This window comes from Apium graveolens, chromosome 6 (genome assembly GCF_009905375.1).
Source record: "Apium graveolens cultivar Ventura chromosome 6, ASM990537v1, whole genome shotgun sequence".
Taxonomy (NCBI): domain Eukaryota; kingdom Viridiplantae; phylum Streptophyta; class Magnoliopsida; order Apiales; family Apiaceae; genus Apium; species Apium graveolens.
In genome coordinates, this window is record NC_133652.1 from 137,072,137 (window position 1) to 137,099,889 (window position 27,753).

A 27,753-nucleotide genomic window follows, 5' to 3' on the forward strand; every position below is an offset into this window, starting at 1 on the left:
AGGTGATCTCATATATCTAACCTTGTCTCAACATTTTTTTGAAAATCTTTGTCATTCATAAGACAATTATTAATTAGATATAAGTTTAAAAGATGAAGTTACAAGATACCCCAATATACTTATATCTTTCCCAAATACTACTTGAACTACCACCGTTCAAGTTATAATTAGCTTCAAAAGTTCATCACATAGATGAGACTATAAGACAAGATTTGAATAGATTAAATCTTTAAAATATTATCAAAATAAAATGAAGTTACGAGATACTTCATTTGATGTAAACATCATTTTGAAAACTTGACCCTGCCAACACTCAACAATCGCCCAACCGTAGCCTTTCTATCGAAGTGCTCTGGGTAGTGTTGCAGAAATTATCCAATTGGATGATGAACTCATTACGGGAGTTTTCCGCGCCAGGAAGACCACTTACGATGATCAGTCGTAGTAGTACAACCCCACCATTTTCTACATGTAGAGGAGAACCTGTCGGATTTACTTGTCAACCGAACACTGAACTCCTAAGGAATGGACCGCCTTAGCGGAACTTCCAGGCCATTTGGGCCAATATAATAAGGCTGGGCCGGCGCTACTCGGCCACTTACGCCACTCCTAGTTCAGATGAAATCCATGACTCTGAAACGTAAAGCTCGTCCCCACTTTCCCCAAGTAGAAACTTGTTGATACGGCTCCACCAAGAAGTCGTATCTATTTGGAAAGGAGAACTCACCGATATTTCCCAGGCGATGCCTGTTAATGGATTAACTTGTTCCAAGAATTTTACTTCCCGAGTGTTGGGTAAGTAATCAATTCATTTATCAAAACAGCAACCTTGTTGCGAATATAAAACACACCACAGAGCCGGATCCCTCAGGTTTTGAGCGAGTATTTAAATCCCCTTCGAAAAGAGGATCTTAAATATATAAAAAAATGAGTTTTGGGATCCGCTCTAACTTTTAAAAATCATTTTGAAGACTCGCAAAACATTTTTAAGAATGTTTGGAGTGAAGCTGATTTAATGAAGTAAATCAGTCCCCAGAATATTTAGAAAATGTCTGAATATTATTATTTAAATAATATTCCCATAAAGAATAATCTTTATAAAATAATTGAAGTAGAAGTATTAAAACTTATACTTGAAATGAGTATTAAATAACCAAAGATATACTTATATGAAAGTACTATCTTTATTTGAATAATCGAAAATAAGTTTGATTATTGACACCTTATTCTTTAATAAAATAAAGAATATATCTCAGCAAATAATCGGAGTCATAGATCCTCAAATGACTATTCAAAAATATTTATTAAATAATATAAACTGAGTCATAATCCCTCGAATGAATATTCAAATAATATTCAGATAATAAAATAAAAGGAGTCATAAGTCCTCGAATGAATATTCAAAATAATATTCATTTAATATAAAGGAGTCATACGCCTTCGAATAATATTCGAAATAATATTCAATAATAAAATAAAGTTAAAGTTATCGAATAAACCTTATTCGATTAATAGTTTTGAAAACTATGACCATATATATATATATAAGTATATATATATATATTTATATCCATATATACAAAATCTACTCGGGATCCTCGACTCCCGGTTTTAGAAAATATTTTCACCTTTGGGTCCCTATACTAAGGGTATATGCAAATTACCGCTATCCTCTAGCATAGGTATTATCAACTGAATCAACAATTATATATGGAAAGAATACGAAACAGGCATGCATATATATATACCATAGCAGCATGCTTCAATATATTGCAACATTTGCTAATTAACCAACATGCATCTATCGCAAGATAATGCAAATACCTATATACATCACAACAACAGTTATAACTGGTAGAAAACTTGCCTGAGCGACTGGGGGTTACGAATGGCTCGGGACGAGTCTGGTAACCTATAAACAACAAGTAAGTTGGAATTAAACCAAAGTCACTTGTAAATCTATACTTTAACTAACTTAGACTCTAACGCTTGTTTTGTGCTTACTGATTTTCTTAAGTCACTCGAGTACCCTCGGCTCCACCATTTTTTGTAATTTAACCTTTACGAGTTCTAAGGCGATTCCTTCGCGAGTGTCTTACCAATTGCCTAACACACTTACCATAAATGTTTCATGCATTAATTAACCCTTTTCGGTCTTTAACCTATGTTTCAAAGTAAGGCGAGGGGAAAAGTTTCGTTCGCGAAACGCCGTTACTTGAAACGGTCGTTTCTCCTAAACCGTGCATCGGAATCGAACGAACTACATATCAAAACGAAGCTCGTAACACGAACTATCTAACCATGGCAATGGTCATAATCTAGAAGGGGGTTCTCGGGTCCTAATGTTATGCACAAAAACAGTCTAAAGAAAATCGGACGTTACGACGGCTATGTTTACGCGATTTCCCAATTTAAAACCGTTCAAAACCAACCCAATTCAACCTCAATCCAACATACAACCAACATCCATCCTTATCACATCATAACAACCCCAACCAATTAAATTTTAACATTCATACTTATGCCTAAGCTTGAATTTAACTATACTACATTCTTTTAATCAAAACAACAACATTTACCACTCCAACAACATCCCAAAACTCACTAATCTCTACATACACAACCATCAAGCCTCTCATGAACTAAAATACTCATATTATGCTCTTAACATTCAATAACAAAGCTTGGTTAAGAGATTATACCTTCCTTGAAGCTTTTTAACACAACACAAGAGCTTTGAATGCCTAAAGAACCTTGATCCTTGCTTGTATAACCTTAATCTTTCATAAAAATTCAAGAAAACTAAAGTTATTTCTTGAAGGTTACTATTCACCATCTTCTTCCTTGATTTATTGGAAGAGATGGTGAAGGAATTAGGAGCTTAAACTTATAGCATATCCATATCTATGTACAAGGAAGCTTAGATAATTACCTTGTGATTTAACAATGCTTGGAACTTGATTTTTGATTTTTCTTCCTTTGAAAAAGATGAAAAGCCGAGAGCAATGTTTGAAGAATGAAAAATTTTGTGTTTGCTTTGATTTGTTTTGGCTACCTAGGTTGTTTTGGTTTTGTTTTTGGTTAATTACCCTTCTAACCTTGAACTTTGTGTGGTTTACAATCATCCAACAATTCCTTCCTTTTTTTGTCATGCCTATGTCACCTTGCACATGTCATAATGCTCCCACTTGTCCACACCTTGTGGTTTGATGATGTCACAATCCCTGGCTTCTTGTACAAGCTTGTCTCTTGGTCACTTATTTGTTTTACGGTTCGCTTATCTTTCGTTCTCGTTTATCGTTTGAGGGATCATACCCGGGATCTTATTACTTAGGTTCCCTTAACCTTTTTCAATATATTATATTCCTTTTATGATCCTCTCCTATAATCCTTTAATTTAAATCCTTTTTATCCTGTTACCTTTTTCTCAATTCTTTCCGTATCTAGTGGATTTCCGGGAAAAATTAAAGTGTTCGGAATTGGATTATGACGATCTTTACATACACTTATATACCATATAGAGTACTAATAAAATCTCAGAATATCCATAACAGAACCCCTACATAGTGTGGCATGAAAAGTTTTCTCGTTCAGCAAAAACACTATTCATAAGGGTTTCAAAATTTCTCAAAAATTGGGGTTATTACAAAGGACGCGTCCTCATTATTCACTGTAGGGCGCGCCTGTAAATAAACATCAGACTTTGTACGTAATTGAAATATTTTCATCTTGAAAGCGTGCTTGCTTGGCATATTTCAAAATATTTATCTACCTTTTCTGTTATAAATTAATAATATGCCTTATGAGCTTTATATTTTGTAGACTAAATACCATCTGGGCGTCCCCTGTTATAGGGTGCGCCTGAAGGGTTTTCTGAAGGGTTTTTAGCACATAAACGCAACGAAAACGTAAATTTAAATCTTAAAAAAAAAACGAAACCCTCCGCAGGATCCATGCGAAAAATAATATTTAATTCGTAGTTCAGTATGTTTACCTTAAGAAGCTTTATGTTAATGGAAAGATGGAGGTCTTTAATGGCGATCCAAAAACGATGAACGGAGATCCTTAGCAGCTGCTCCTCAAGTGTGAAGTACTCCACCTGTATCCACCAAGAAAACGATGTAATGAAGGAGGAGAAGATGGAGAGAATTAGGGTTTTTTAAATCTTTTTGGTTGAGGCAAAAATAGGGTCTATAATAGTATATTTATAGGCAAAATTTTCAGCTGAAAATTTTCCCATAAAATATTATTATTATTAACCCTTTATTATTCTCACTAATAATTAAAACATCTTTTAATCCTTTTTCTAAACACTTTAGAAATAATTCTCTCACTTGATTTAATTTCCAAAAATTAAATTCTTAATTAATAATATTAAGAACTTTTTCTTAATTAATTTATAATCAATTAAATCTCAGTTAATCAATTATTAAATTTGCCAATTAATTATTTATTTTATAAATAAATAATTATCAGCCATTATTAATTAATTTCTCCACCATTAAATCATTCTCTTTTATGGTGTGACCCTGTAGGTTCAATATTAAGCCGGTAGTAGAAATAAATAATAATAAAACTATTTTATCATTATTTATATAAATTTTCTAATTCATTAAATATGATTAATTAATTAATCATATTTATTCTATATCGTGAGGGATACTTCTCAGCATATCGCGACTATCCGGATAATACGAATTCACTGCTTAGAATGCCAAGAACATATTCAGTGAGTAGTTACCGTACAATTAATTCCTTCTACCCTGCAATGTCACGATTAAATACAAGGCATGGAACTTGTGTCAAGCCTATCTTATTTAATCACTTGCTTTCCAATTCACTATGCTTAGTTCTATTTAATGTAAATTAGAAACTCCTTTCTAATTTCATTCACTCTGGAAAGAGATTCCTGAACTAAAATAAGTGGATCAGCATTGAACATTCTCTTCCTACACTGGAAGAGGTAGATCCTTTATTGATCATACACTATCTTCGTGTACAAATTACTATACCCAGTAGAGCCCTTATAATTGTCCATTGAGACTAAGAACTAAACCAAAGCATAGTTCAGTGTACACATGATGACTATGATGACCTCAAGTCTAAGGATACTTGTACAACTATCACTATGTGAACAACTGCTGACACGTGAGTGAACTCCATCAGTTGTTCAGCTGTGTGAGTCATGTTCAGTGAACTTATTCTTTAATAAGCACCTACATACTAGCTATAGTGTGACCACACAAATGTCTATGAGAACAGACATCCTTCATAATGAAGCAAGCATAGTATGTACCGATCTTTACGGATTATTAATTACCAGTTAGTAATCCTACAACCACGAACTATTTAAGTTTAGAGTTATCATCTTTTAGGTCTCATTATTATGATCTCATCACAATCCATAAAAAGCTTTACTCTAAACTGTGGTATATCTTATTTAAATATTTAAATAGATAGAGCCCGCAATAAAAACAAAACAAGTCTTTTATTAATATCAATGAAATCAAAACAGATTACATAAAAGTTATTCCTAAATCCTCATACATGATTGGACTTAGGACATATCTCTTTCAATCTCCCACTTGTACTAAAGCCAATCACTCTGGTATCTAATACCCATTTTGTCTTTATGACGATCAAAGTGACTTTGAGAAAGTGGCTTTGTGAGTGGGTCTGCTACGTTGTTATGTGTGTCAACTCTCTCAATGTTGACATCTCCTCTATTTTCAACTCAGATTCACCACCAAAAACAAGAAAAATGTCCTGAGTCCTTCGCAAGTACTTAAGGATGTTTTTCACTGCTTTTTAGTGATCTTCACCTGGATTGGACTGATATCTGCTCGTCACACTAATTGAATAAGCAACATCAGGCCTTGTACACAACATCGCGTACATGATAGATCCTATTGCTGAAGCATAAGGAATCTTACTCATACGCTCTCTTTCCTCAGGTGTCATAGGAGACATTTTTTCGGAAAGGGACACTCCATGGCTCATTGGTATGAGACCTCTTTTGGAGTTTTCCATGCTAAACCTTTTAAGCACTTTCTGGATGTATGTACCCTAGGTAAGACCTATCATTCTTCTAGATCTATCTCTATAGATCTTCATACCGAGAATGTAGGATGCTTCTCCCAAGTCCTTCATGGTGAAATTCTTTGATAGCCATACTTTGACTAATTGTAGCATCGATATATCATTTCCTATAAGAAGTATGTCATCCACAAACAATACAAGAAATGTTACCACACTCCCACTAACCTTCTTGTCGACACATGGTTCATCTATGTTTTTTATAAAACCAAACTCTTTGATTGTCTCATCAAAACGGATGTTCCATCTACAAGAAGCTTGCCTTAAACCATATATGGTTCGCAGCAGCTTACACACTAGGTGTTCATTTCTCTTGGAAAGAAAACCCTCTGGCTGTGTCATATACACTTCCTTCTCAAGTTCCCCATTGAAAAAGGCCGTTTTCACGTCCATTTGCCAGATCTCATAGTCGTAGTAAGCAGCAATCGCAAGCAAAATCCGAATTGATTTTAACAGGGCTACAGGCAAAAAAATTTCATCAAAGTCAATCCCTTGCCTTTGTCTGAATCCTTTTGCCACGAGCTTGGCCTTATAGGTCTCCACCTCCCCATCTGCTCCAATCTTTCTTTTGTATACCCACTTGCACCCAATAGGCTTAACACCTTCAGGCGCCTCAACCAGAGTCCATACTTGGTTGGTATATATAGATTCCATTTCAGATTTCATGGCACTGTGCCATTTCTCTGAGTCAACACTACTCATAGCCTCATTATAGGTCACAGGGTCGTCATCATCAATGATTGACAACTCATTGTCATTCTCAACGACAAGGCCATAATACCTCTCAGGTTGGCGAGACACTCTCCCTGACCTACGAATGGCCTGTTCCATAGAAGGTTGTTCAGTCTGAACAGGTGTTTCCACTTGATCCTTAGTAGTTTGTGCTTCTTGAACTTTATCAAGTTCAATTTTGTTCCCACTGTTTCCTTCAATGATAAACTGCTTTTCCAAGAAGGTAGCATATCTGGAGACAAACACCCGATGATCAGTGTAAAAGTAATACCCTAAAGTCTCTTTAGGATATCCCACTAAATTATATTTTACAGATCGAGATTCCAGCTTATCTGGGTCAACTTTCTTGACGTAAGCTGGACATCCCCAAATCTTAACGTGTTTAAGACTCGGTTTCCTTTCTTTCCATATCTCATATGGTGTTTGAGGAACAGATTTGGAAGGCACCTTATTCAGTAAATATGCTGAGGTTTCTAATGCATAACCCCATAGGAATACTGGAAGATTCGCATAGCTCATCATGGACCGAACCATATATAACAAAGTTCGATTTCTCCTTTCAGATACCCCATTTAACTGTGGAGTATATGGAGGAGTCCACTGGGAGACTATACCATTTTCTTTGAGATAATCTAGAAACTCTCCATTCAAGTATTCACCACCTCGATCTGATCGAAGAGTTATAATACTGTGTTTGGTTTGTTTCTCCACTTCATGCTTATATTCTTTGAACTTTTCAAAGGCTTCAGACTTGTGTTTCATTAAATACACATATCTGAATCTAGATCGATCATCTATGAAAGCAATGAAGTATGAAAATCCACCCATGGCTTGCGTAGACATTGGTCCACATACATCTGTGTGTACCAATCCTAGCAAATCTGCAGCCCTCTCTCCATGTCCACTAAATGGAGATTTGGTCATTTTACCCAATAGATAAGCCTTGCATATAGGATATGATTCAAAATCAAAGGGGTCATGTAACCCTTCCTTATGCAATGTCCGCAGTCTATATTCACTAATATGATCAAGTCTGCAGTGCCACAAGAAAGTGAGATTTTCATCATCCCTTTTTTTTATTAGTTTGTTCAATCTGAAGTAAATCATGCTCTACATCACATACATACAGACCATTATTTAAAATGCCACGTCCAAAAAGAATATTATCTCTAAGGATAGAACATTCATTATTCTTAATAATAAATGAAAAACCATCCACATCCAACATAGGAATAGAAACAATATTCCTCACAATAGAGGGAACGTAATAACAATTATTCAAAATAATAGTCTTGCCCGTAGGCATATGTAAACTAAATGATCGTACAGATATGGCCGCAACCCTTTCTCCATTGCCCATACGTAGAATCATCTCATCTTTTTCAAGAGTCCTACTTCCCTTTAGTCCTTTCAACGAATTATAATTATGAGAACCACAGGCGGTATCTAATACCCAAGTAGAAATTTGACCTAGTAACTTATTAACTTTGATCATGAACATGCCTGAATCAGAAGCGGTAGTCTTACTACCCTTCTTCTTCTTCAATTCTGCAAGGTAAACCTTGTAGTTCCTCTTTCAGTGCCCCAACTTGTTACAGTGAAAACAAACAGCTAAATTAGGACCAGTCAACTTGTGAGCATCTAGTATGCTCCGGAGTGATAGTGCAGAAGACATGACGAATATAGTAAATCTATAAATGATAAACACATAACAACACTTAGCAAATATTCAATTTCATTTCAAAATACTATATGAATCAGGTCTTTATTCATAAGTGTCTCCCACTAGTTTATCTAATTTTTTTCAACCCCCTAAGTGAAAATTAAGCATTCATAATGCTAGTGGGAATAGGGATCTTACATTCCATCACACAACCTCGGCTGTGGCACGAAACGTCATGTGATGTTCAATAGGCAGACAACTCTTGTCAATTACATCTTATGTTATTCCCTAATATAAGTTTAGCCTCTTGAATAATTGAGTCACGGCTGTGGCACGACAAACTCAATATTCTAATTCAAGTCTAACCCAATATTTCATACAATTGAATCAGTCTCCAATGACCCACGGCTATAGCACGTACCGACCTTTAGATTCTAATTCAATGTACACATCTCTATGTAATAGACAAGTATTTCTTATTTCAAAATCAAAGCCCTCGACTGTAGCATGAAACGACAATGATTTAAAAATAAGAACCACTTTCTACCATGTTGGAAGGCTATGACCGACACAAGCCCGTTGTGTCATTGGCCAATTACTACTTGATATTATTTAATTTTAGAGGGATTATATTACGTTACAATCATAATCATATTATAAAGAGATTCTTCCTTTTAAATTAAATATTTCAAATCAATAATCGATAATCAGATGATTCCCAGATCGGCTGGAGCATTGTCAAGAGGCATCACTCAATAACCCTTTCTTACAGATAGAAATATGCTTTTGACAGAATCATCCTTTCTCTCAATATTGAAAATTTATATTTAATTACGTGTTTCATAAACACAAGAATTTCATGATTGTATTCATAATATTATTGTTAAGGCAAGAAACGATTCCTATTCTATATTTTCTAGAGCACGCCTTATATTGATTTAAGTTCACCTAAATCTATCATCGCATGGTAAACATATGCATATATCTCATATATAAAATTAAATAAACAAGTAAATGTAAAGTGCAATAAAGTAAATGTGTTTGGTTATGGCCCCATCCTATGTGATCTTTATCAAGCTCATGATAAAGATCAAGGTCAATCTAATATGGTGATGGAAATAAATACAACTACTTATTACATAAGTCTTCTTCTTTGTTTAGACTTTTTGTATGCCTCGTCTTCTTCTTTGTATCACCTCCATTGGATAGCCTTATTGAGCCTTCAATTACATTACATGATTGAAAGTAAAACTAATCTAATGAACTTACAAGAATAACTCGAGTTACATTCGAGATTTATGATTACAAAGATTGACGACATGCAAGTCGTATTTAAAACCAAAACCAAAACCATTACACTAAGGTCGAAAGGCCATAACCATCCACCATGCTCATACAACACATAAAAGCATGTTAAAACACATAATCTGATCTTAACATATCATATTATCCATGATCTAATCATAAAAAGAAAATATGACAAAAATCAGAAAAATCAGATCAAATCAGAAAAACAAGAATCACTGTTTTACGGGAAGTAAACGATGTCAAACGCCTTACAGATGAGTCGTTGATAGCTTTAGCTATCAGTTTTGTTCAAACGCTCGTTTACCTATGGAATAGGGTATTCGTTTGCGTAAATCGGATACCAGACCCAGATTTCAGCAAATCTGCAGCAACCAATTCAGAATCCGTATCTAATATGATTCTCATAATTAGAAAAAATATAAATCATGTATATATTAGTATATATACAGATTACATAATCATCTTATGATTATACAACTCACATGAATATCATATATTCAAAACCATACATATATAAGCATATTATATCAACATCAAATCATGGTGAATCACGTACATGCTCATATATCGAAAACAGTTGAACACATAAACGAATTAAAAACTTTTCGAAAGTAGCTCTGATGCCATTGAAGGGTTTTTAGCACATAAAAGCAACAAAAATGTAAATTTAAATCTTAAAAAAAATGAAACCCTCCGCAGGATCCATGCGAAAAATAATATTTAATTCGTAGTTCAGTATGTTTACCTTAAGAATCTTTACGTTAATAGAAAGATGGAGGTCTTTAATGGCGATCCAAAAACGATGAACGGAGATCCTTAGCAGCTGCTCCTCAAGTGTGAAGCACTCCACCGGTATCCACCAAGAAAATGATGTAATGAAGGAGGAGGAGATGGAGAGAATTAGGGTTTTTTAAAATCTTTTTGGTTGAGGCAAAAATAGGGTCTATAATAGTATATTTATAGGCAAAATTTTCAGCTGAAAATTTTCCCATAAAATATTATTATTATTAACCCTTTATTATTCTCACTAATAATTAAAACACCTTTTAATCCTTTTTCTAAACACTTTAGAAATAATTCTCTCACTTGATTTAATTTCCAAAAATTAAATTCTTAATTAATAATATTAAGAACTTTTTCTTAATTAATTTATAATTAATTAAATCTCATTTAATCAATTATTAAATTTTCCAATTAATTATTTATTTCATAAATAAATAATTATCAGCCATTATTAATTAATTTCTCCACCATTAAATCATTCTCTTTTATGGTGTGACCCTGTAGGTTCAATATTAAGCCGGTAGTAGAAATAAATAATAATAAAACTATTTTATCATTATTTATATAAACTCTCTAATTCATTAAATATGATTAATTAATTAATCATATTTATTCTACATCGTGAGGGATACTTCTCAGCATATCGCGACTATCCGGATAATACGAATTCACTGCTTAGAATACCAAGAACCTATTCAGTGAGTAGTTACCGTACAATTAATTCCTTCTACCCTGCAATGTCACGATTAAATACAAGGCATGAAACTTGTGTCAAGCCTATCTTATTTAATCACCTGCTTTCCCATTCACTATGCTTAGTTCTATTTAATGTAAATTAGAAACTCCTTTCTAATTTCATTCACTCTGGCCAGAGATTCCTGAACTTAACATAAGTGGATCAGCATTGAATATTCTCTTCCTACACTGGAAGGGGTAGATCCTTTATTGATCATACACTATCTTCGTGTACAAATTCCTATACCCGGTAGAGCCCTTATAATTGTCCCTTGAGACTAAGAACTAAACCAAAGCATAGTTTAGTGTACACAAGATGACTATGATGACCTCAAGTCTAAGGATACTTGTACAACTATCACTATATGAACAACTGCTGACACGTGAGTGAACTCCATTAGTTGTTCAGCTGTGTGAGTCATGTTCTGTGAACTTATTCTATAATAAGCACCTACATACGAGCTATAGTGTCACCACACAAATGTCTCTGAGAACAGACATCCTTTTAATGAAGCAAGCATAGTATGTACCGATCTTTGCGGATTATTAATTACCAGTTAGTAATCCTACGACCAGGAACTATTTAAGTTTAGAGTTTTCATCTTTTAGGTCTCATTATTATGATCTCATCGCAATCCATAAAAAGCTTTAGTCTAAACTGTGGTATATCTTATTTAAATATTTAAATAGATAGAGCCCGCAATAAAAACAAAACAAGTCTTTTATTAATATCAATGAAATAAAAACAGATTACATAAAAGTTATTCCTAAATCCTCATACATGATTGGACTTAGGACATATCTCTTTCAGCGCCCTCATATCTTCTGAGTAATAATTTTAACAATTAAAATTCATTAAGGCGCCTCCACCCTTAGGGCGCACCTGATGCATAGTTTTATTCCAATATTTTAAAAAACATGTAAATAAATATCTCTTTTCTCTTTTATTAATAATGCGCTTTAGTGTAAAAATTACACCAGTCCCATGACTACTATGCTATGTGGGGAAATTATTTGAAATTTAATCCTTCAGCTAGTTCCAAGGTTCGTAGTCATATATACTACCCCCTAGGCTAAGAGGAATTTATTTGCTACTAGTCTATTACATAAAAATTAGTCATAAAATTGAGGGGGCCAAGGTCGCACCCTACTGATAATATTTTTGCAAGTGCTCAGCATTCCAAGCCCGGGGAATGAGCTTGTCATCCAAGTCTTCCAAGCGATAAGTCCCCTTCCAAAGTATGGCTTTAACCCTATATGGTCCTTCCCAATTAGCTCCAAGCACTCCATGCTGAGCTATTTTGGTATTCAACATGACTTTTCGCAAAACAAGATCTCCCACCTTATAAGGCATAGACTTCACCTTCTTATTGAAATACCTTGCAATTCTCTGTTGATATGCAGCAAGTTTCAACTGACATTCGAGCTTCGTCCAACAAATCCAAGTAGAGCCTTTGATTGACTTCTGCATCTGCCTCAAGGAATAAATCCTTTCACAACGATCCAGCTCCCACTTCTACGGGAATTATAGCCTCATACCCGTAAGTTAGCATAAAAGGGGATTCGCCCATAGTAGACCTTGGAGTTGTGTTATAAGACCAAAGGACCATTGACATTTGCTCTGGCCAATCTCCTTTCTTTTCCTCCAGCTTGGCCTTCAGAGTATGTTTAATGATCTTGTTTATGGCCTTCTTCTGGCCATTACTTTGTGGGTGATAGACTACAGCGAAATCTTTCTTGATGTTCAAGTCTTCGCAAAGCTTCCTCAACTCTTTGCTGTCAAACTGCTTCCCATTGTCAAATATGAGTTTGTATGGAATACCAAATCTGCAGACTATAGAATTGAAGACAAAATCTTTGATTTTCTTAGCTGTGATCATTTCCAATGGCATAGCTTCCGCCCACTTCGTAAAATAATGTAAAGCCACCACGACATAATTTACACCCCCTTGGCCTTGAGAAGCTCTCCAATGAGATCAATTCTCCACATAGCGAAAGGCCAAGGACTTGCCAATGAAGTTATAGATGTTGTTGGGGCATTAGAATAATTAGCGACTCGTTGACAATGATCACACGCCCTAACAAACTGTTAGAATAATTAGCGACTCGTTGAAAATGATCACACGCCCTAACAAACTTGAAAGCATCTTCTTTCATGGTTGGCCAATAATATCCCTGTCTAAGGACTTTTAATGCCAACGAACCACCTCCAGAGTGGTTGCCACATATACCATCGTGTACTTCTCTAAGAATGTAATTTCTTTCTTCCAGATCTGTACACCGTAACAGCGGTTTATTAAACCCTCTCTTATATAGCACCCCATCATACTCAACGTACTTCGCATCCTGATAACGAAAGCGTCGAGTCTATAGCTTGTCTTCCGGCAAAGTCCCAGCCCGGATATAGTTATGAATGGGGGTCATCCAAGTCTCATGTGGGATTTCCTGCATCTGAAACACACTTACTTCGGGAATACTTGGAATTTCCTGAATTCCCAAAGAAATTTGTCCTAGCAACACGCTGTCCATTTGTGAGCCCATTTTTTCCAAGGCATCCGCATTGTTGTTCTCTTCTCTTGGCATGCCTTCCATCTTGGTGCTACCAAACCTTTTAAGTAAGCATTGTACACACCTCATATATAATTCGGTTCGAGGACCTCGGGCCTGGAATCCTCCATTGACTTGGTTTACTACCAACTCCGAGTCGCTCCGAGCTATCAAATTTATGACCCCTACTTCCAAAGATATCTTCAGACCGTTGATAAGTGCTTCATACTCAGCATCATTGTTGGTGACATAAAACTTGAAGTGAATGGCACTCATCAGATGATGTCCTTCCGGGGTAACCAAAATAATCCTGACTCCTCATCCGCTATTATTCACAGCCCCATTAACATGCAAGACCCACCAAGGGTGTGGGAACTCTTCTCTCACTTCGTCAGGGGCATTTCCCTATGAGGAAGGTTCTGCCAACACTATAGCCTTATCATCTACCTCAGAATCGAACTCAAGTATGAAATCAGCCAACGCCTGTCCCTTGATTTCCGTGCGAGGGCAATATTCCAGATCGGATTTTCCTAATTCTACTGCCCATTTTAGCATTCTTCCTCACGACTCTGGTTTATGTAAAATGTGCCTGAGAGGATAAGCGGTGCAGACCTCAATCCGATGAGCTTAAAAGTATGGCCTTAGCTTTCGTGCTGCAAGGACAAGGGCATATACTAATTTTTCCATGCTGGTATATGTAGTTTCTGCATCCAACAATCTCTTACTCACATAGTACACCGGTGACTGGCGACCTTCTTCCTCTTTTACCAATGTCGCGCTGATGGAGTATTCTGAGACTGCCGAGTAAAGAATCAATTTTTCTCCATCTTCTGGCTTGGCCAACATAGGAGGATTTCCCAACTATTCTTTAATTTTCCGAAAAGCTTCCTCACAGTCTGAGGTCCATACGAAATCCTTTCCCAAGCCCTTAATTGCTTTAAAGAATTCTTGCATCTATCTGAAGATTTTGATACAAATCGATTTAACGCCACAATTCTTCCCGTCAAACTCCGCACTTGCTTAATGCTGGTGGGAGATTTCATGTCCACTATCAAATACGCATTTTCGAGGATTCAGCTTCATCCTATATTTTCTCAGAATATGGAACATCTATGCTAGGTCCGCTATATGATCTTCTGCTCTAATGGATTTTACCAGCATATCATCCACGTACACTTCCATTGTTTTCCCGATTTGCTTTTTAAACATCTTATTCACCAGCCTCTGGTAAGTTGCCCCGACATTGATTAGACCAAATGGCATCCCGATGTAGCAATAGAGACCCCTGTCAGTAATGAAGAAGGTATGCTCTTGATCAGGTCCATACATGGGAATCTGATTATAACCAGAGTATGCGTCCATAAAACTTAGCAAAGCATGTCCGGCCGTTGCATCAACCAACTGATCAATTCTTGGCAAAGGAAAGTTATCCTTTGGGCATGCTTTATTTAGATCAGTGAAGTCCACACAAGTTCTCCACTTCTCATTGGGTTTTTTCACTAACACCGGATTTGTCAACCATTCCGGGTAGAAAGTCTCTCTGATTAGTCTGACATCCAAGAGTTTATTACTTCCTCCGCAAATGCTACAGCTCTTTCTCCACTTACATCTCTGCGCTTTTTCCGAATTCCTTTATTTTTGGAATCAATATTCAATCGGTGGCACATGACTTCCGGATCAATTCCAACCATATCAGGATGGCTCCACGCAAATACATCAAGATTTTCCAAGATAAATATTAAAAGTCCCTCCTTCATCCTTGGAGTCAATTGAGACCCAATTTTTAAAACTTTGCTTGGATCCTTTTCGTCGGCAGAGATTTCAATTGTGTCTTCAGCTAGCCCCATTTTCTCCGCTGACATCGAAATTCGTGGATCCAAATCGAGCTGATTATAATCCATATCATTTTGTCTAGAAGGCGCATCCACCAGAGTGGGAGCATTGACTTCTTTTCTGAATGAAGGCGCGCCCTGCACAACAGAGGCATCAACTTCTTTCAAGTTTGGAATGGGAGAAGGCGCGCCCTGAGGTACAGGGGCATCAACTTCTTCTGAAACTCTTGGTGATATGGGCGCGCCCTCAGGAAGAGAGGCATCCACCTTATATATATCTTGTCTAAGGCTTTTCAAAACATCAAACCTCCCTTTGAGCCGTTCCCCATTAAAATTTGCTTGGATTATGTCGTTTGGGGGCTCTTTCTCTTCCAACATTTCAATCCTGTTAGTGTCTTCTAAGAGCAACATCGTTGAAGGCCACTCGGAGGAGTATTCATTTCCTTCTTCAACATAATAATGGACACGAATCTCCTCGATTGGCTGTTCGATATTTCTATACAGTTCATCATCTGAGGTATCGCCGACTTGGACATTCTTTCTTCTAAAGCCTCTTATGGCCCATCTGTAACATTCTCGAGAGTCATATTGAGAGCCTTTTATGCTGCCAACTCTGTTCGGGGTTGGAAATTTGATGGTAAAATGGTGGATCGAGGTGATGACCCTCATTTCCCTGAGAAAAGGTTGTCCCAACAGCACATTGTGGGATGACTCCTGATTTAGGACCTTAAATTCGAGTATCTTTGTCACGGACAGCGGACTCTCTCCCAGGGTACATGGTAATCGAATTGATCCCATGATTCTAGCTCCTTCACCAGAGAAACCGTAGACCCAAGAATCCTCTCTTGACATATCACGATCAGGTAATCCCATCTTCTTAAAGGTGCTGTAGTAAAGGATGTTTGCTGAACTTCCATTATCCACCAAGGCTCTGTAGACGTTTTTAGTTCTGATTTGGAGAGAAATAACCAAGGCATCATTGTGGGGGTGGTGTACACAGCTGGAATCTGCTTCCCTGAAGGTGATATCCATGGATTCTCCCTTAAATACTTTAGATGGCCGAATCTCCACCCTGTGGACGTCAGTTAATGGTCTAAACCGGGCTTCTCTTGCATATCTTGCCAAGGCTCTGTTACTGCATTCCATCCCAGGATCTCCTCCTTATATTGCTTGGATGCTGCCATCCCTGCCGAACTTGTTTTCTTCCAGTGTTTCATTGTTAGACCTCCGAGGGGTACGACCTCCTTCTTCCTTTACTTTATCAACACCATTTTTATGCCTCCTTACTTCCTTCACTACCCATTCGCCAAGATATCCTTCCTTGATTAGAGCTTCGATTTCATCTTTAAGCTGTCGACACTCATGTGTGTTGTGTCCGAATGATTCATGGTATTCACAGTACTTCTTCTTATCTTTAGTTTTCCAAGACGACAGAGCCTTGGGTTTTCTAAAAAGTCCTCTGTTATTTTTTACCTCAAAGATTTTCTCAATCGATGCAGCCAGAGGGGTGTACCCGCTAGTTCCGTTGTCATAGCTCGAGGATGGGCTCCACTCCCTCCTTACAGTTTTAGCATTTACCTGATTCGGGTTTCGATAACTTCTTCGATATCTCCCAAGAAATGATTACTCCCGGTCCAAGATTTTAAAACCATTGTTGAGCGCTCTCCCTGAAAGTGGCCACCAAGAGTGGGCATCGGGCCAGGTCTGGAACCTGATACACATCCATCTTTATATTGAATCGTCCCAAGAATTCCATAGGATCCAAGCTCCTATGGAACCGGAGATCGCTAGTTGTGTTACGGTATCCGACCGGTAACTAAGCCTCTCTCACGGCTGCAGAGAATGGCGAAGGAATCTCAGCCATTATCGTTACTCTTCCTTCTAAATGATTAAGCAGCCTCTTTAGATCGTCCACATTAAAAGTCCCCACACCGGGGATATTCTGCATGTGAGGTTGTGGACCTTGGGGCTGAGGTGGAGGTAGCACTACTTGATTTCCACCTGGAGGATCCTGTTGTTCATTAGTGTTTTGGGCATCAGTTTGCCCTCCTCCAGGTACTACTACTACCTCTTGGTTTCGACCTTGATCTCCTTCCGGATTTTCTCCTTGACCTTGGCCGCGGCCCTAAGGTGTCTCGCGATCATAATTCTGTACATCCATATGACCGTCATTCTCCGTATAGTTATCTCTTTCAGCTCGGTCGTAAGTGCAAGTATCCTTATGGCCATGATAGTTGTCGCGACGATATCCGTCCAAGTATCTACCTCGGTCTCCGCCTCTTCCCCTCCATTAGGGTCTTCTCCAACGGTTACTTCCATATCCTCGACCATACCGGTCCATCGATCCACGAGGAGGATCTCTCTCATGGTCGTGGTGCCGCTCCTGATTCTCAAGGGGATTCAAAGGCACACGCGTTAGACCATGGGGAGTCACATCTCCGCGATCGACATCCCTCTTCCATTTCAACAGTAACATCCTTAGATCATCATCTCCTAAGCGGATCCCCAAGCGATCCTTTAAAACAGCAAAACCTCGTTGTACATTTACCGACATAGATTCCGCTTGTCAACGTTTCTCAAGAGTACGCCCGGATCGGTGTGGGTGAGTGATTACCCGGTTATCTGCCCGCGGCACCTCTCGTCCATCAGTATCGTCATCAACAAGTTCAACGATCGGGGTTGCATCGTTGGAATAATTCAGACGTCGCGGGGTTATTGATATATGCCCGCCTTCAGTTCGACCACGACCGGCCAAGGTATCTCTCTCAGTCATGGGAGCTTTACCTGGTGCATGGGCAGGGCGATTATGACGAAGGCCTCTTCTGGTCTTGCGCCGCTCCACTGTGCTTAGCCTTGAATCGAATCTGGTCAAAGCATCTCCCATACGGTATAGTTGTTCCAGCAAATCAGTGTTACTAATTAGAACAGGCGGTTGACCCCCAATATTTGGAGTGTGGCGATCAATCGTAGGCGGAACATAAGGCTCATGGCGGTCATAGCCATGATCAGACTCCTATTCAGAACTTCCATCATAAAAACTTCCATCACGATATTGAGACATCTTTCCTGCTAGATGTGGATCTTGGTTAGGCCCCTCCTTCTAGCGCCAATTTGTTGACGGAGGAATTTGGTAGCAACAAAATTCGAGGTTGTAGCCGGAAACAAGATCTGTGACGGTGGTTCTTTGTCGGAAAACGTGAATAGTAATCGTCAAATTTTGTGAACAGTGTTTGGTGTTTGTGATTATTGGTGGCTGATATTGCTTAGGGTTAGTGGTGGCTCCTTTGCTCTCTCGCTTCTGACCCCTTTTAATTTGCCTACGTATCCCTATTTATAGGGAATCAAGCCAACGTAGTTCTTGGGGAACAAGAAACCTAATGGGCTTAGATCACTTGTCCTGAGGCCCAGTAGGAAACCTACTGGAAACAGTCTTCTACTAGCTTTATGAATGTCCGCCGATGAGGCCCAACCACAAAGGCCCAAGGCTCGTCCACAGCTTTGAGACTTCACAGGTAAGGCATCTCCCTGGCCAAAGATAACCCTCCGCTACCAGTTGTTTCTCTAGTCCGTGGATGCAGTTATAGTCGTGGTTCACCCCAAATATTGGACGCATCCTTGTCCCCCGGATAAGGAGCCCCTACCAAATTGCAGGACAAGTGATCCCAAGCTTTTGGGTGCAAAGTGCAGGATACTCCGAAGTCTCCCAACGAGGACACCCGTTGACTACAGAGATAGAGCTCCCAAAGCACACACCAGAATTTACCCCACATCCCCAATGAGGACACTCATTGACTACAGGAGGAGGCCTTCCGTCCAGGCATACCCCTGGAGGTCTCTGAAAATGGACACCGCCTTCCTGTGGTTGCATTACAGGAAGGAGTTCTTCAATAGAGTACCTGCATCAAATATGTTAGTAATAATAATCTCCGCCTTCCTTGAATCACCCAAAGAATCCATCCAAGCAACAATGCTGAAATCCCTATGCAAGCTATCTCTTCTACTTAGGGCGCGCCCTAAGACCTTCCATAGGTAAGGGGTCAACCCTTAGAGAATTATTCAAAATATCCCATCCAATCAACAAGGTGCGCCTCTCTCATCTGGTGAAGGCACGCCTTCAGTATCTACAGATGCATTTTACCATCAATCCTTCGTAATACAGGGTGCGTCCTCCCCTACTCATAGGGCGCGCCTACTTTCCTTCCATAAAATAAACTTGACTTATCTTTTCCATAATTTTAGGCATTCATATCTTAATTCTGACCACCTTGTCTAATTTTGACCTGAATAATGTTTAGACCAATTTTTGGGCATAACAATTTACTAAAATAATTTATTTAATTAAATTATTTCAGTTCTAAGTTATCTAGAAGTCTAAAATTTGTACTTGTAGAGAACTCTATGTCCACATATATGTCGGGAACTCTATAATACTTGTCGAGAAGTCATAAAGAGGCTTGTCGAGAAGTCCATCGAGAAGTCATTTAGATTTATCAAGAACTCAGTTCTCTACATACTTTTGTTATATCTCAGTTCTGTCTTATATCAGTTTCACATATTAAAAATGTGAACCAATAATTAGACAGTTTTTTCAGAATTTGAAAAATTCCAAGCTAATTTTGAATTTTGAAAAATAAATATACAGAGAATCCTAAAATATTTATAGATCATATTTCAGTTAATTTTCTAATTAAATCAAATTAAATTTGATTTATCAGAAATTAATCTACTGCATATTAGCTGAGTTCTTGCCTTTAGGATGAATAATTTAACATTCAAATTTCACTAACAAGTCTAGTGAAAGTTGCTTCATCCAAAGGTTTAGTGAAAATGTCAGCTAATTGTTTTTATGTTGGAACAAAAATGAGCTCAATAGTACCATTTGCAACATGTTCTATAATAAAATGGTACCTTACATCAATGTGCTTAGTTCTAGAATAATTAGCTGGATTAACAACAATAGATATGGCACTAGTATTGTCACACATGATTGGAATTTTGTGTAATACTAGACCATTGTCCATTAGTGATTTCTAATCCAAATCACTTGAACACAACAACTTCCTGCAGCTATATATTCAATCTCATCTGTAGAAGTTGACACATATTGTTATTTCTTACTGTACCAAGATACAAGTCTTTGACCAAAAAATTGACAACTTCCACTAGTACTCTTCCTATCAACCCTGCATCCAGCAAAATCTGCATCTATGTATCCAACAGCTTCAAAAACAGTCTCCTTAGGATACCACAATCCCAAGTTTGTTGTTCCCTTCAAATATCTGAAAATTCTCTTTACTGCCATCAAATGTGATTCTTTGGTATTTGCCTATTCAACTGGGTTTTGAGAACAAAGAAGCATTGCCATTTCCATGCTATTATGAAGATATTCAAAGATACCTCTTTTGAATTTTGAGAAATAAATATACAGAGAATCCTAAAATATTTATAGATCATATTCCAGTTAATTTTCTAATTAAATCAAATTAAATTTGATTTATCAGAAATTAATCGACTGCATATTAGCTGAGTTCTTGCCTTTTGGATGAATAATTTAACATTCAAATTTCACTAACAAGTCTAGTGAAAGTTGCTTCATCCAAAGGTTTAGTGAAAATGTCAGCTAATTATTTTTATGTTGGAACAAAAATGAGCTCAATAGTACCATTTGCAGCATATTCTCTAATAAAATGGTACCTTACATTAATGTGCTTAGTTCTAGAATGATTAGCTGGATTAACAACAATAGATATGGCACTAGTATTGTCACACATGATTGGAATTTTGTGTAATACTAGACCATTGTCCATTAGTTGATTTCTAATCCAAATCACTTGAGCACAACAACTTCCTGCAGCTATATATTCAACCTCATCTGTAGAAGTTGACACATATTATTATTTCTTACTGCACCAAGATACAAGTCTTTGACCAAGAAATTGACAACTTCCACTAGTACTCTTCCTGTCAACCCTGCATCCAGCAAAATCTGCATCTATGTATCCAACAGCTTCAAAAATAGTCTCCTTAGGATTCCACAATCCCAAGTTTGTTGTTCCCTTCAAATATCTGAAAATTCTCTTTACTGCCATCAAATGTGATTCTTTGGTATTTGCATGAAATCTAGCACACAGACATGTAACAAATATGATGTATGGTCTACTAGTAGTTAAGTATATCAAAGATGTAATCATTCCTCTTTAGCAAGATATGTCTACACTTTTTCTTTTCTTATCTTCATTCAACTTGGTAGCTGTAGACATTGGTGTAGATGCATGTGAGCAGTCAACCATTCCAAGCTTCTTCAATAAATCTTTAACATATTTGGTTTGACTGATGAAGATGCCATTATTTCTTTGACTAACTTGAAGGCCAAGAAAGTAAATGAGCTCTCCCATCATGCTCATCTCATATTCACTCTGCATGAGTCTTTAAAATATTTGACATAACTTTTCATTAGTAGAACCAAAAATGATATCATCCACATAGATTTGAACTAGAATAATATCATCACCATGCTGCTCGTAGAATAAAGTCTTATCAATAATTCCTCTGGTAAATCCATGTTTGATCAAGAATTCTGATAATGTGTCATACCATGCTCTAGGTGCTTGCTTCAATCCATAGAGAGCCTTTAACAATATATAAACAAATTCTGGAAATTATGGATCTTCAAAGCCAGGTGGTTGTTGCACATAAACTTCCTCTTCCAATTTACCATTGAGGAATGCACTTTTCACATCCATTTGATACACCTTAAAATTTGATTGTGCAGCAAATGTAAGGGAGATTTTTATTTCTTCAAGTCTTGCAACTGGAGCAAAAGTTTCATCATATTCAATTCCTTCTTTTCTTGAGTAGCCTTTCCCAACCAGTCTTGCTTTGTTCCTTGTCACAATTCCATTTTCATCCATCTTGTTCCTATACACCCATTTTGTTCCAATATTGCTTATATTTCTTGGTGCAGGAACTAATTCCCAAACTTTACTTCTCTCAAACTGATTTAATTCTTTTTGCATGGCAGTTATCCATTCAGGATCAAGCAAGGCCTCTTCAGTTTTCTTTGGCTCAATTTGAGACAGAAAACATGCATGCAAGCATTCATTTGTTGTAGCACTTCTAGTTTTCACTCCAGCATTGGGATCACCAATTATTGTATCTCTGGTGTGACTTCTATCACATTTTCTGGTGTGACTTCTATCACATTTTATGGTGTGATCTTGTTGACCAGAATTGTTCTCATTATTGGCATGACTTGCAGAACCACCATCTTCTTCTCCCCCTGAGTTTGTGCCATCAACCTCAAGTGAAATTCTTTCTTGATTAAAATTTACATTTTAATGGATCACTTGATCAGTTTTTTCTTACTCCATTCTATTTTTTGTGTTGATCTCAGCATCATCCTCGGAATCACTGTCAATATTGAGATTTTCAAACTTCAAAGCTTTAGCTACTTATTCATCAAGACATTCCAAGCCTGGACACTTGTCATCATCATATTTGTGCTTTTCATAATTTTATCTGTTCAAGCACATAAAATCTGTAGGCGATTCTCTCCAATGAATATCCCAGAAAATTGCTTCAAAAACCTTAGAGTCAAATTTTCCCACATATTCAAAGTTGTCCTTGAGCACAAAGCATTTGCTTCCAAATACATGCAGATGCTTCACAGTAGGCTTTCTTTTTGATAGAATTAAGTAAGGTGATTTGCCAAGGTTTTTGTTAATAAAATATCTGTTTTGAGTATAGCATGCCGTGTTCACGGCTTCTTACCAAAAACTTGTTGGCAGATTTGCATCTTACAGCATTGTTCTAGCAGCTTCAACTAGACTTCAATTTTTTCCTCTCAACAACACCATTTTGTTGAGGTGTTCTTGCATCTGAAAATTCTTGAACAACGCCTTTGTCTTTGCAGAATTCACTCAATGTTGCATTTCTGAATTCTGTGCCATTATCACTTCTCAATCTTTTTACACAATTTTGATCTTCAGCTTGATTTTCAACTTTCTTTATGTGTTCAATAATGATGTGTGAAGTTTCATCCTTTGAATGCATAAATTCTACCCATGTATACCTTGAGTAGTCATCCACCATCACCAGTGCACATTTCTTTCTAGAAATAGATAAGACATTAACTGGTCCAAACAGGTCCATGTGAATAGGTTGCAATGGTACACTTATGGAATTCAAAGTTTTACTCTCGTGATTGGACCTCTTTATTTTGCCTTTCTGACAAGCCTCACAAACTTCATCTTGAGCAAATTCCAAATTTGGCATGTCTCTCACTAATTCCTTTTTCACCAAGGTATTAATTGCTTTGTAATTCAGGTGAGAGAGTTTCTTATGTCACAGCTTGCTTTGCTCAATAGATGCCTTGGTATAGAAGTAGCAAATTCCATACTTGTTTGCTGAACTTAGATCTGCAACAAACAAGCTTCCTTTTCTTACTCCTTTCAGAGCAATCTCACCAGTTTTTTTGTTGATAATTGAGCAGTCTTCTTTTTTAAAATTCACCTTGAATCCCTTGTCAGTAAATTGGCTGACACTTAGAAGATTTACTTCAAGTCCAACAACTAGTGCAACATCATCTATGACAATATTTCCTGAAACTAGCTTGCCATATTCCATTGTGAATCCTTTGCCGTTGTCTCCAAAAGTCACCAATGGACCAACCATCTCCTCAAATTGTGATAGCAGGACCTTATCACCTGTCATATGTCTGGAGCATCCACTATCAATGATCCATATGACTCTCTTTATCTTTCCCTGCACATAATGAGGATTAAGTGTGTTTAGCTACCCAAGCAGTGTTGTCACCTTCTTCTTTTTTATAGAAGTTGCAGAAGTAGAATTTGAATTTTCAAAAAGAACAGCATTCATGGTTTGATCAGCATTTTCCTTTTTAATCTCAGATCCAAGATTAACCTCTTTGAATTCATTTCTCAATTTATGACAGCTTGTCATAATCTTCATATTGCAAGGAATGTAGTCAAACTTATCACATAATGAATAGGGATCTTCAGCCAATGCTTCATTGTATTTGCAAGCTCCCAACTTTGGCTCACTAACAACCTTTTTACAAAGGTGAGTTAGGTGATTTGTTGAGCCATATTTTTGACACTGCTACCTGGGAGCATCTGCAACAAAAGCATAGTTGTTGCTCTTATTCACACCTATTTTTCCATTCATGTTCTTTTTCTTTTTCCCAACATTCTCAGTTTTGACCTCCTTGGTTGGTGTTAGGACGAAAACACGCGCTAATATTCACGCAAGTATACGCGATCGCAAGTAATATAGAATTAATTCTATTTCGTTCCCACAGAGACTGGTTTAGGTTAATTTTAATCAATGCACTTATGCAACAATATTATGATTATTATTCAATGCTAAGATGATAACAAATTGAGTTTGTTTAATACTAAAGAATATTATCTTAGAGATTAAAAGGGATTGATTACTATATGACACAAACATGGGATTCTAACTTCATTATTACTTCATTCAATAGCCTCTTTGTTCTTAATCTTAGCATGCAATGGTGATGACACTAATCAGATAACACGAAACTAGTAAACGCCAACTTTCGTTGCACGAATAGCCTACTACCAGACATCCACAAAAGAGATAGAAGCTGAATAGACACCAATTATATTGAGACCCTATATGTCTATAGAATTTGACAACATAACGGTTTAATGCACAAGTTATCTATCGTGATTACATAAGGCAAGTAAGATGGTTAAAATTACCTACGAATCATGCATAACAATAAATGAACCTATGCTAGCATGGCAAGTTCTAAACCCCTAAATTCACTTTCGCTTCATTAGAGATTAACACGCTATCTTATAAGTTCACGACGCTCATAAGATGAATAAGCACAACCAATACTAGGATATCATACAATCACCACACAGTAAGGTATCGAAACAATTTAACTAAAGAAATCCATAAGTAAATCCGTTAGAACCCCACGATAACGATTAGCCCATAATCGGAATCATCATCAACGTGGGTTCCGATGAAAACATGGTTTAATAAACGTAGTCTTTATACTGAATAAATAATAAACCAAGTACGTTAAACAAGAGTATAGGTTCAACAATAAGAAAACTAGCATCCAAGATTATAACTTAAAACAAAGAATCACAAGAATAAATTAGGGTTTCTTCGCCTTCGTTTATTTGTGCTATACGGTCTTTTTACGTCTTCTCCTTAAGCTCTGGCACGTCTTGTTTTGAAAAACGATCATAAGTTATCAATATCTTGCAGCCCATACAGATTAGAAGTCCATCAGATCAAAATTGTAGTAGAAACAGGATTCCTGGAAATCGACCCGGCACGGCCGCGCGCTCAGGATTCCTGGAAATCGACCCGGCGCGGCCGCGCGCTTCACCAGCGCGGGCGCGCTATCTTCCTGCTCTCTGGAGCGGCCGCCCGCTACTACAGCGCGGGCGCGCTGACTCTCTGGAAAAACTTTGTTTTCTTATTTTCTTGGCTGGCTTGAGTTGGCAATCCTCGAGCAATCTTCCTGATCACCATCCTAACACCAATTTAGCATCAAAACAATTCTAAATCTCCTGATTCTTTTATTTATGCCTGAAATGCAAAAACACTACAAAGACACATCAAATACACAAATAACTCGAGTACAAAACATCAATTCAAGCCTTTATAGAGCATTCTAAGTGGACATAATTCCATTTAACAGTTGGTGTCTTGATAACTTAATTGACTATTGGTTTCTTTTCAGTTTCATTTGTAATAGTGGTTTCTGCATCCTTCTTTTCACGGTCTTCATCTGTAAGTTCTTACTTGATGACCAACTCAACCTCACTGAAATTAATCTCATATTCCTTGAACAAAGGTGCATTTACTTTTCTCATCACAATTGGGACATCTTGATCTGTAATTTATTTTCCTTTATCACCTTCATTTTTCTTGTTTCTGTTCAAGGCATCATAGTCCAAACCAATAGCTATATTAGCACATGGGTTGTTTTTCTCATGGTATTGTCCAACCAACTGAGATGCATTTTTAAAGGACTTGAATTTTACTTTATTCTTTTCCAATTTTTCCCTCAGCACTGCTTCAATTTCACTTGCACACTTGAGCTTGTTTTTCAGATATTCATTTTCTTGTTTGACTGTTTCAAGCCCAATAAGTTGCAGCTCCAACTCTTGATTTTCAATCTCAAGCTTCTAATTGATTTTTGACAGTTCCTCAGTAGCTGCCACCATGCTTGTGTGGATGTGAAACATCTCTACACTCATCTTTTCAACAGTTTCTTTATATTGGCTTGTATCTAAATCAAATCAATTGTGGTTAGAGTTGGTACCTCTGATTTTGATGTGGATGATTCTCCTTGCTCTAAAAGCCATGGGTGCATAATTTCCAAATTCTTCATTATCATCATCTTCATCAGTGTCATCCCAACTCTTGCCTTCAGCTATGTAAGTCTTTCCCTGTTATTTTCTCAGGAGAGCTTCATACTTTGCTTCCAACTCCAAGTAGGCTTTATCCTTCTTCACTTTCTTTGGCTTCCTACACTAAGTTGCAAAGTGGCCCAACTCATCACAGTTGTAGAACCTAATTTTTGATCTGTCAACAGATCCAGTTTTGTAGCCACCTTTGCCAACTGAGTTGTATTGAGTTTTTCATTTCCAGTTGTTATTGTTTGAGGTTTGTCCCTTGCTCTTCAAGTAATTTGGAATTTTCACCCTAATGTTAGAAAATTTTCTAGCAAGGTAAGCCGTTAACTGATCCATCTCATCTAGTTCATCAATGTAACATCCCACACTGATAAGAATAAGAGTGTTTAGGTCCTTTATAGGTATAAGTCCACAACTAATGTGTACCAAATCGCTAGTTTTTTTGGACTGACCTGTGGTGGGTTGTGGGGTCCCGGTACGCATTTGGTTGTGGGTCTGGGTGTTATAATCAAGGGTGTAATATTCATCCTCTTCTAGCTCCGATATGGCTTATTTCTGGGGCTCCTTGTTCTTTTGCTCAATAGCATTAGTGACTGGAGTTTAAGCTTCTTGTTCATCTTCTATTATT

At 37.3% G+C, this 27,753-nt stretch overlaps 1 protein-coding gene across 1 annotated transcript; it reads right to left on the reverse strand.

Moving 5' to 3' along the window:
- Positions 1 to 14,491: 14,491 nt before the first annotated feature.
- On the reverse strand, positions 14,492 to 16,842 carry LOC141665476 (uncharacterized). The gene is made up of 3 exons (XM_074471460.1): positions 15,436 to 16,842; positions 15,020 to 15,199; positions 14,492 to 14,725 (listed from the first exon to the last, which is right to left on the reverse strand). The coding sequence occupies exons 1-3, from the start codon at positions 16,840 to 16,842 to the stop codon at positions 14,492 to 14,494; spliced, it is 1,821 nt and encodes a 606-aa protein (XP_074327561.1).
- Between the last annotated feature and the right edge of the window lie 10,911 nt (positions 16,843 to 27,753).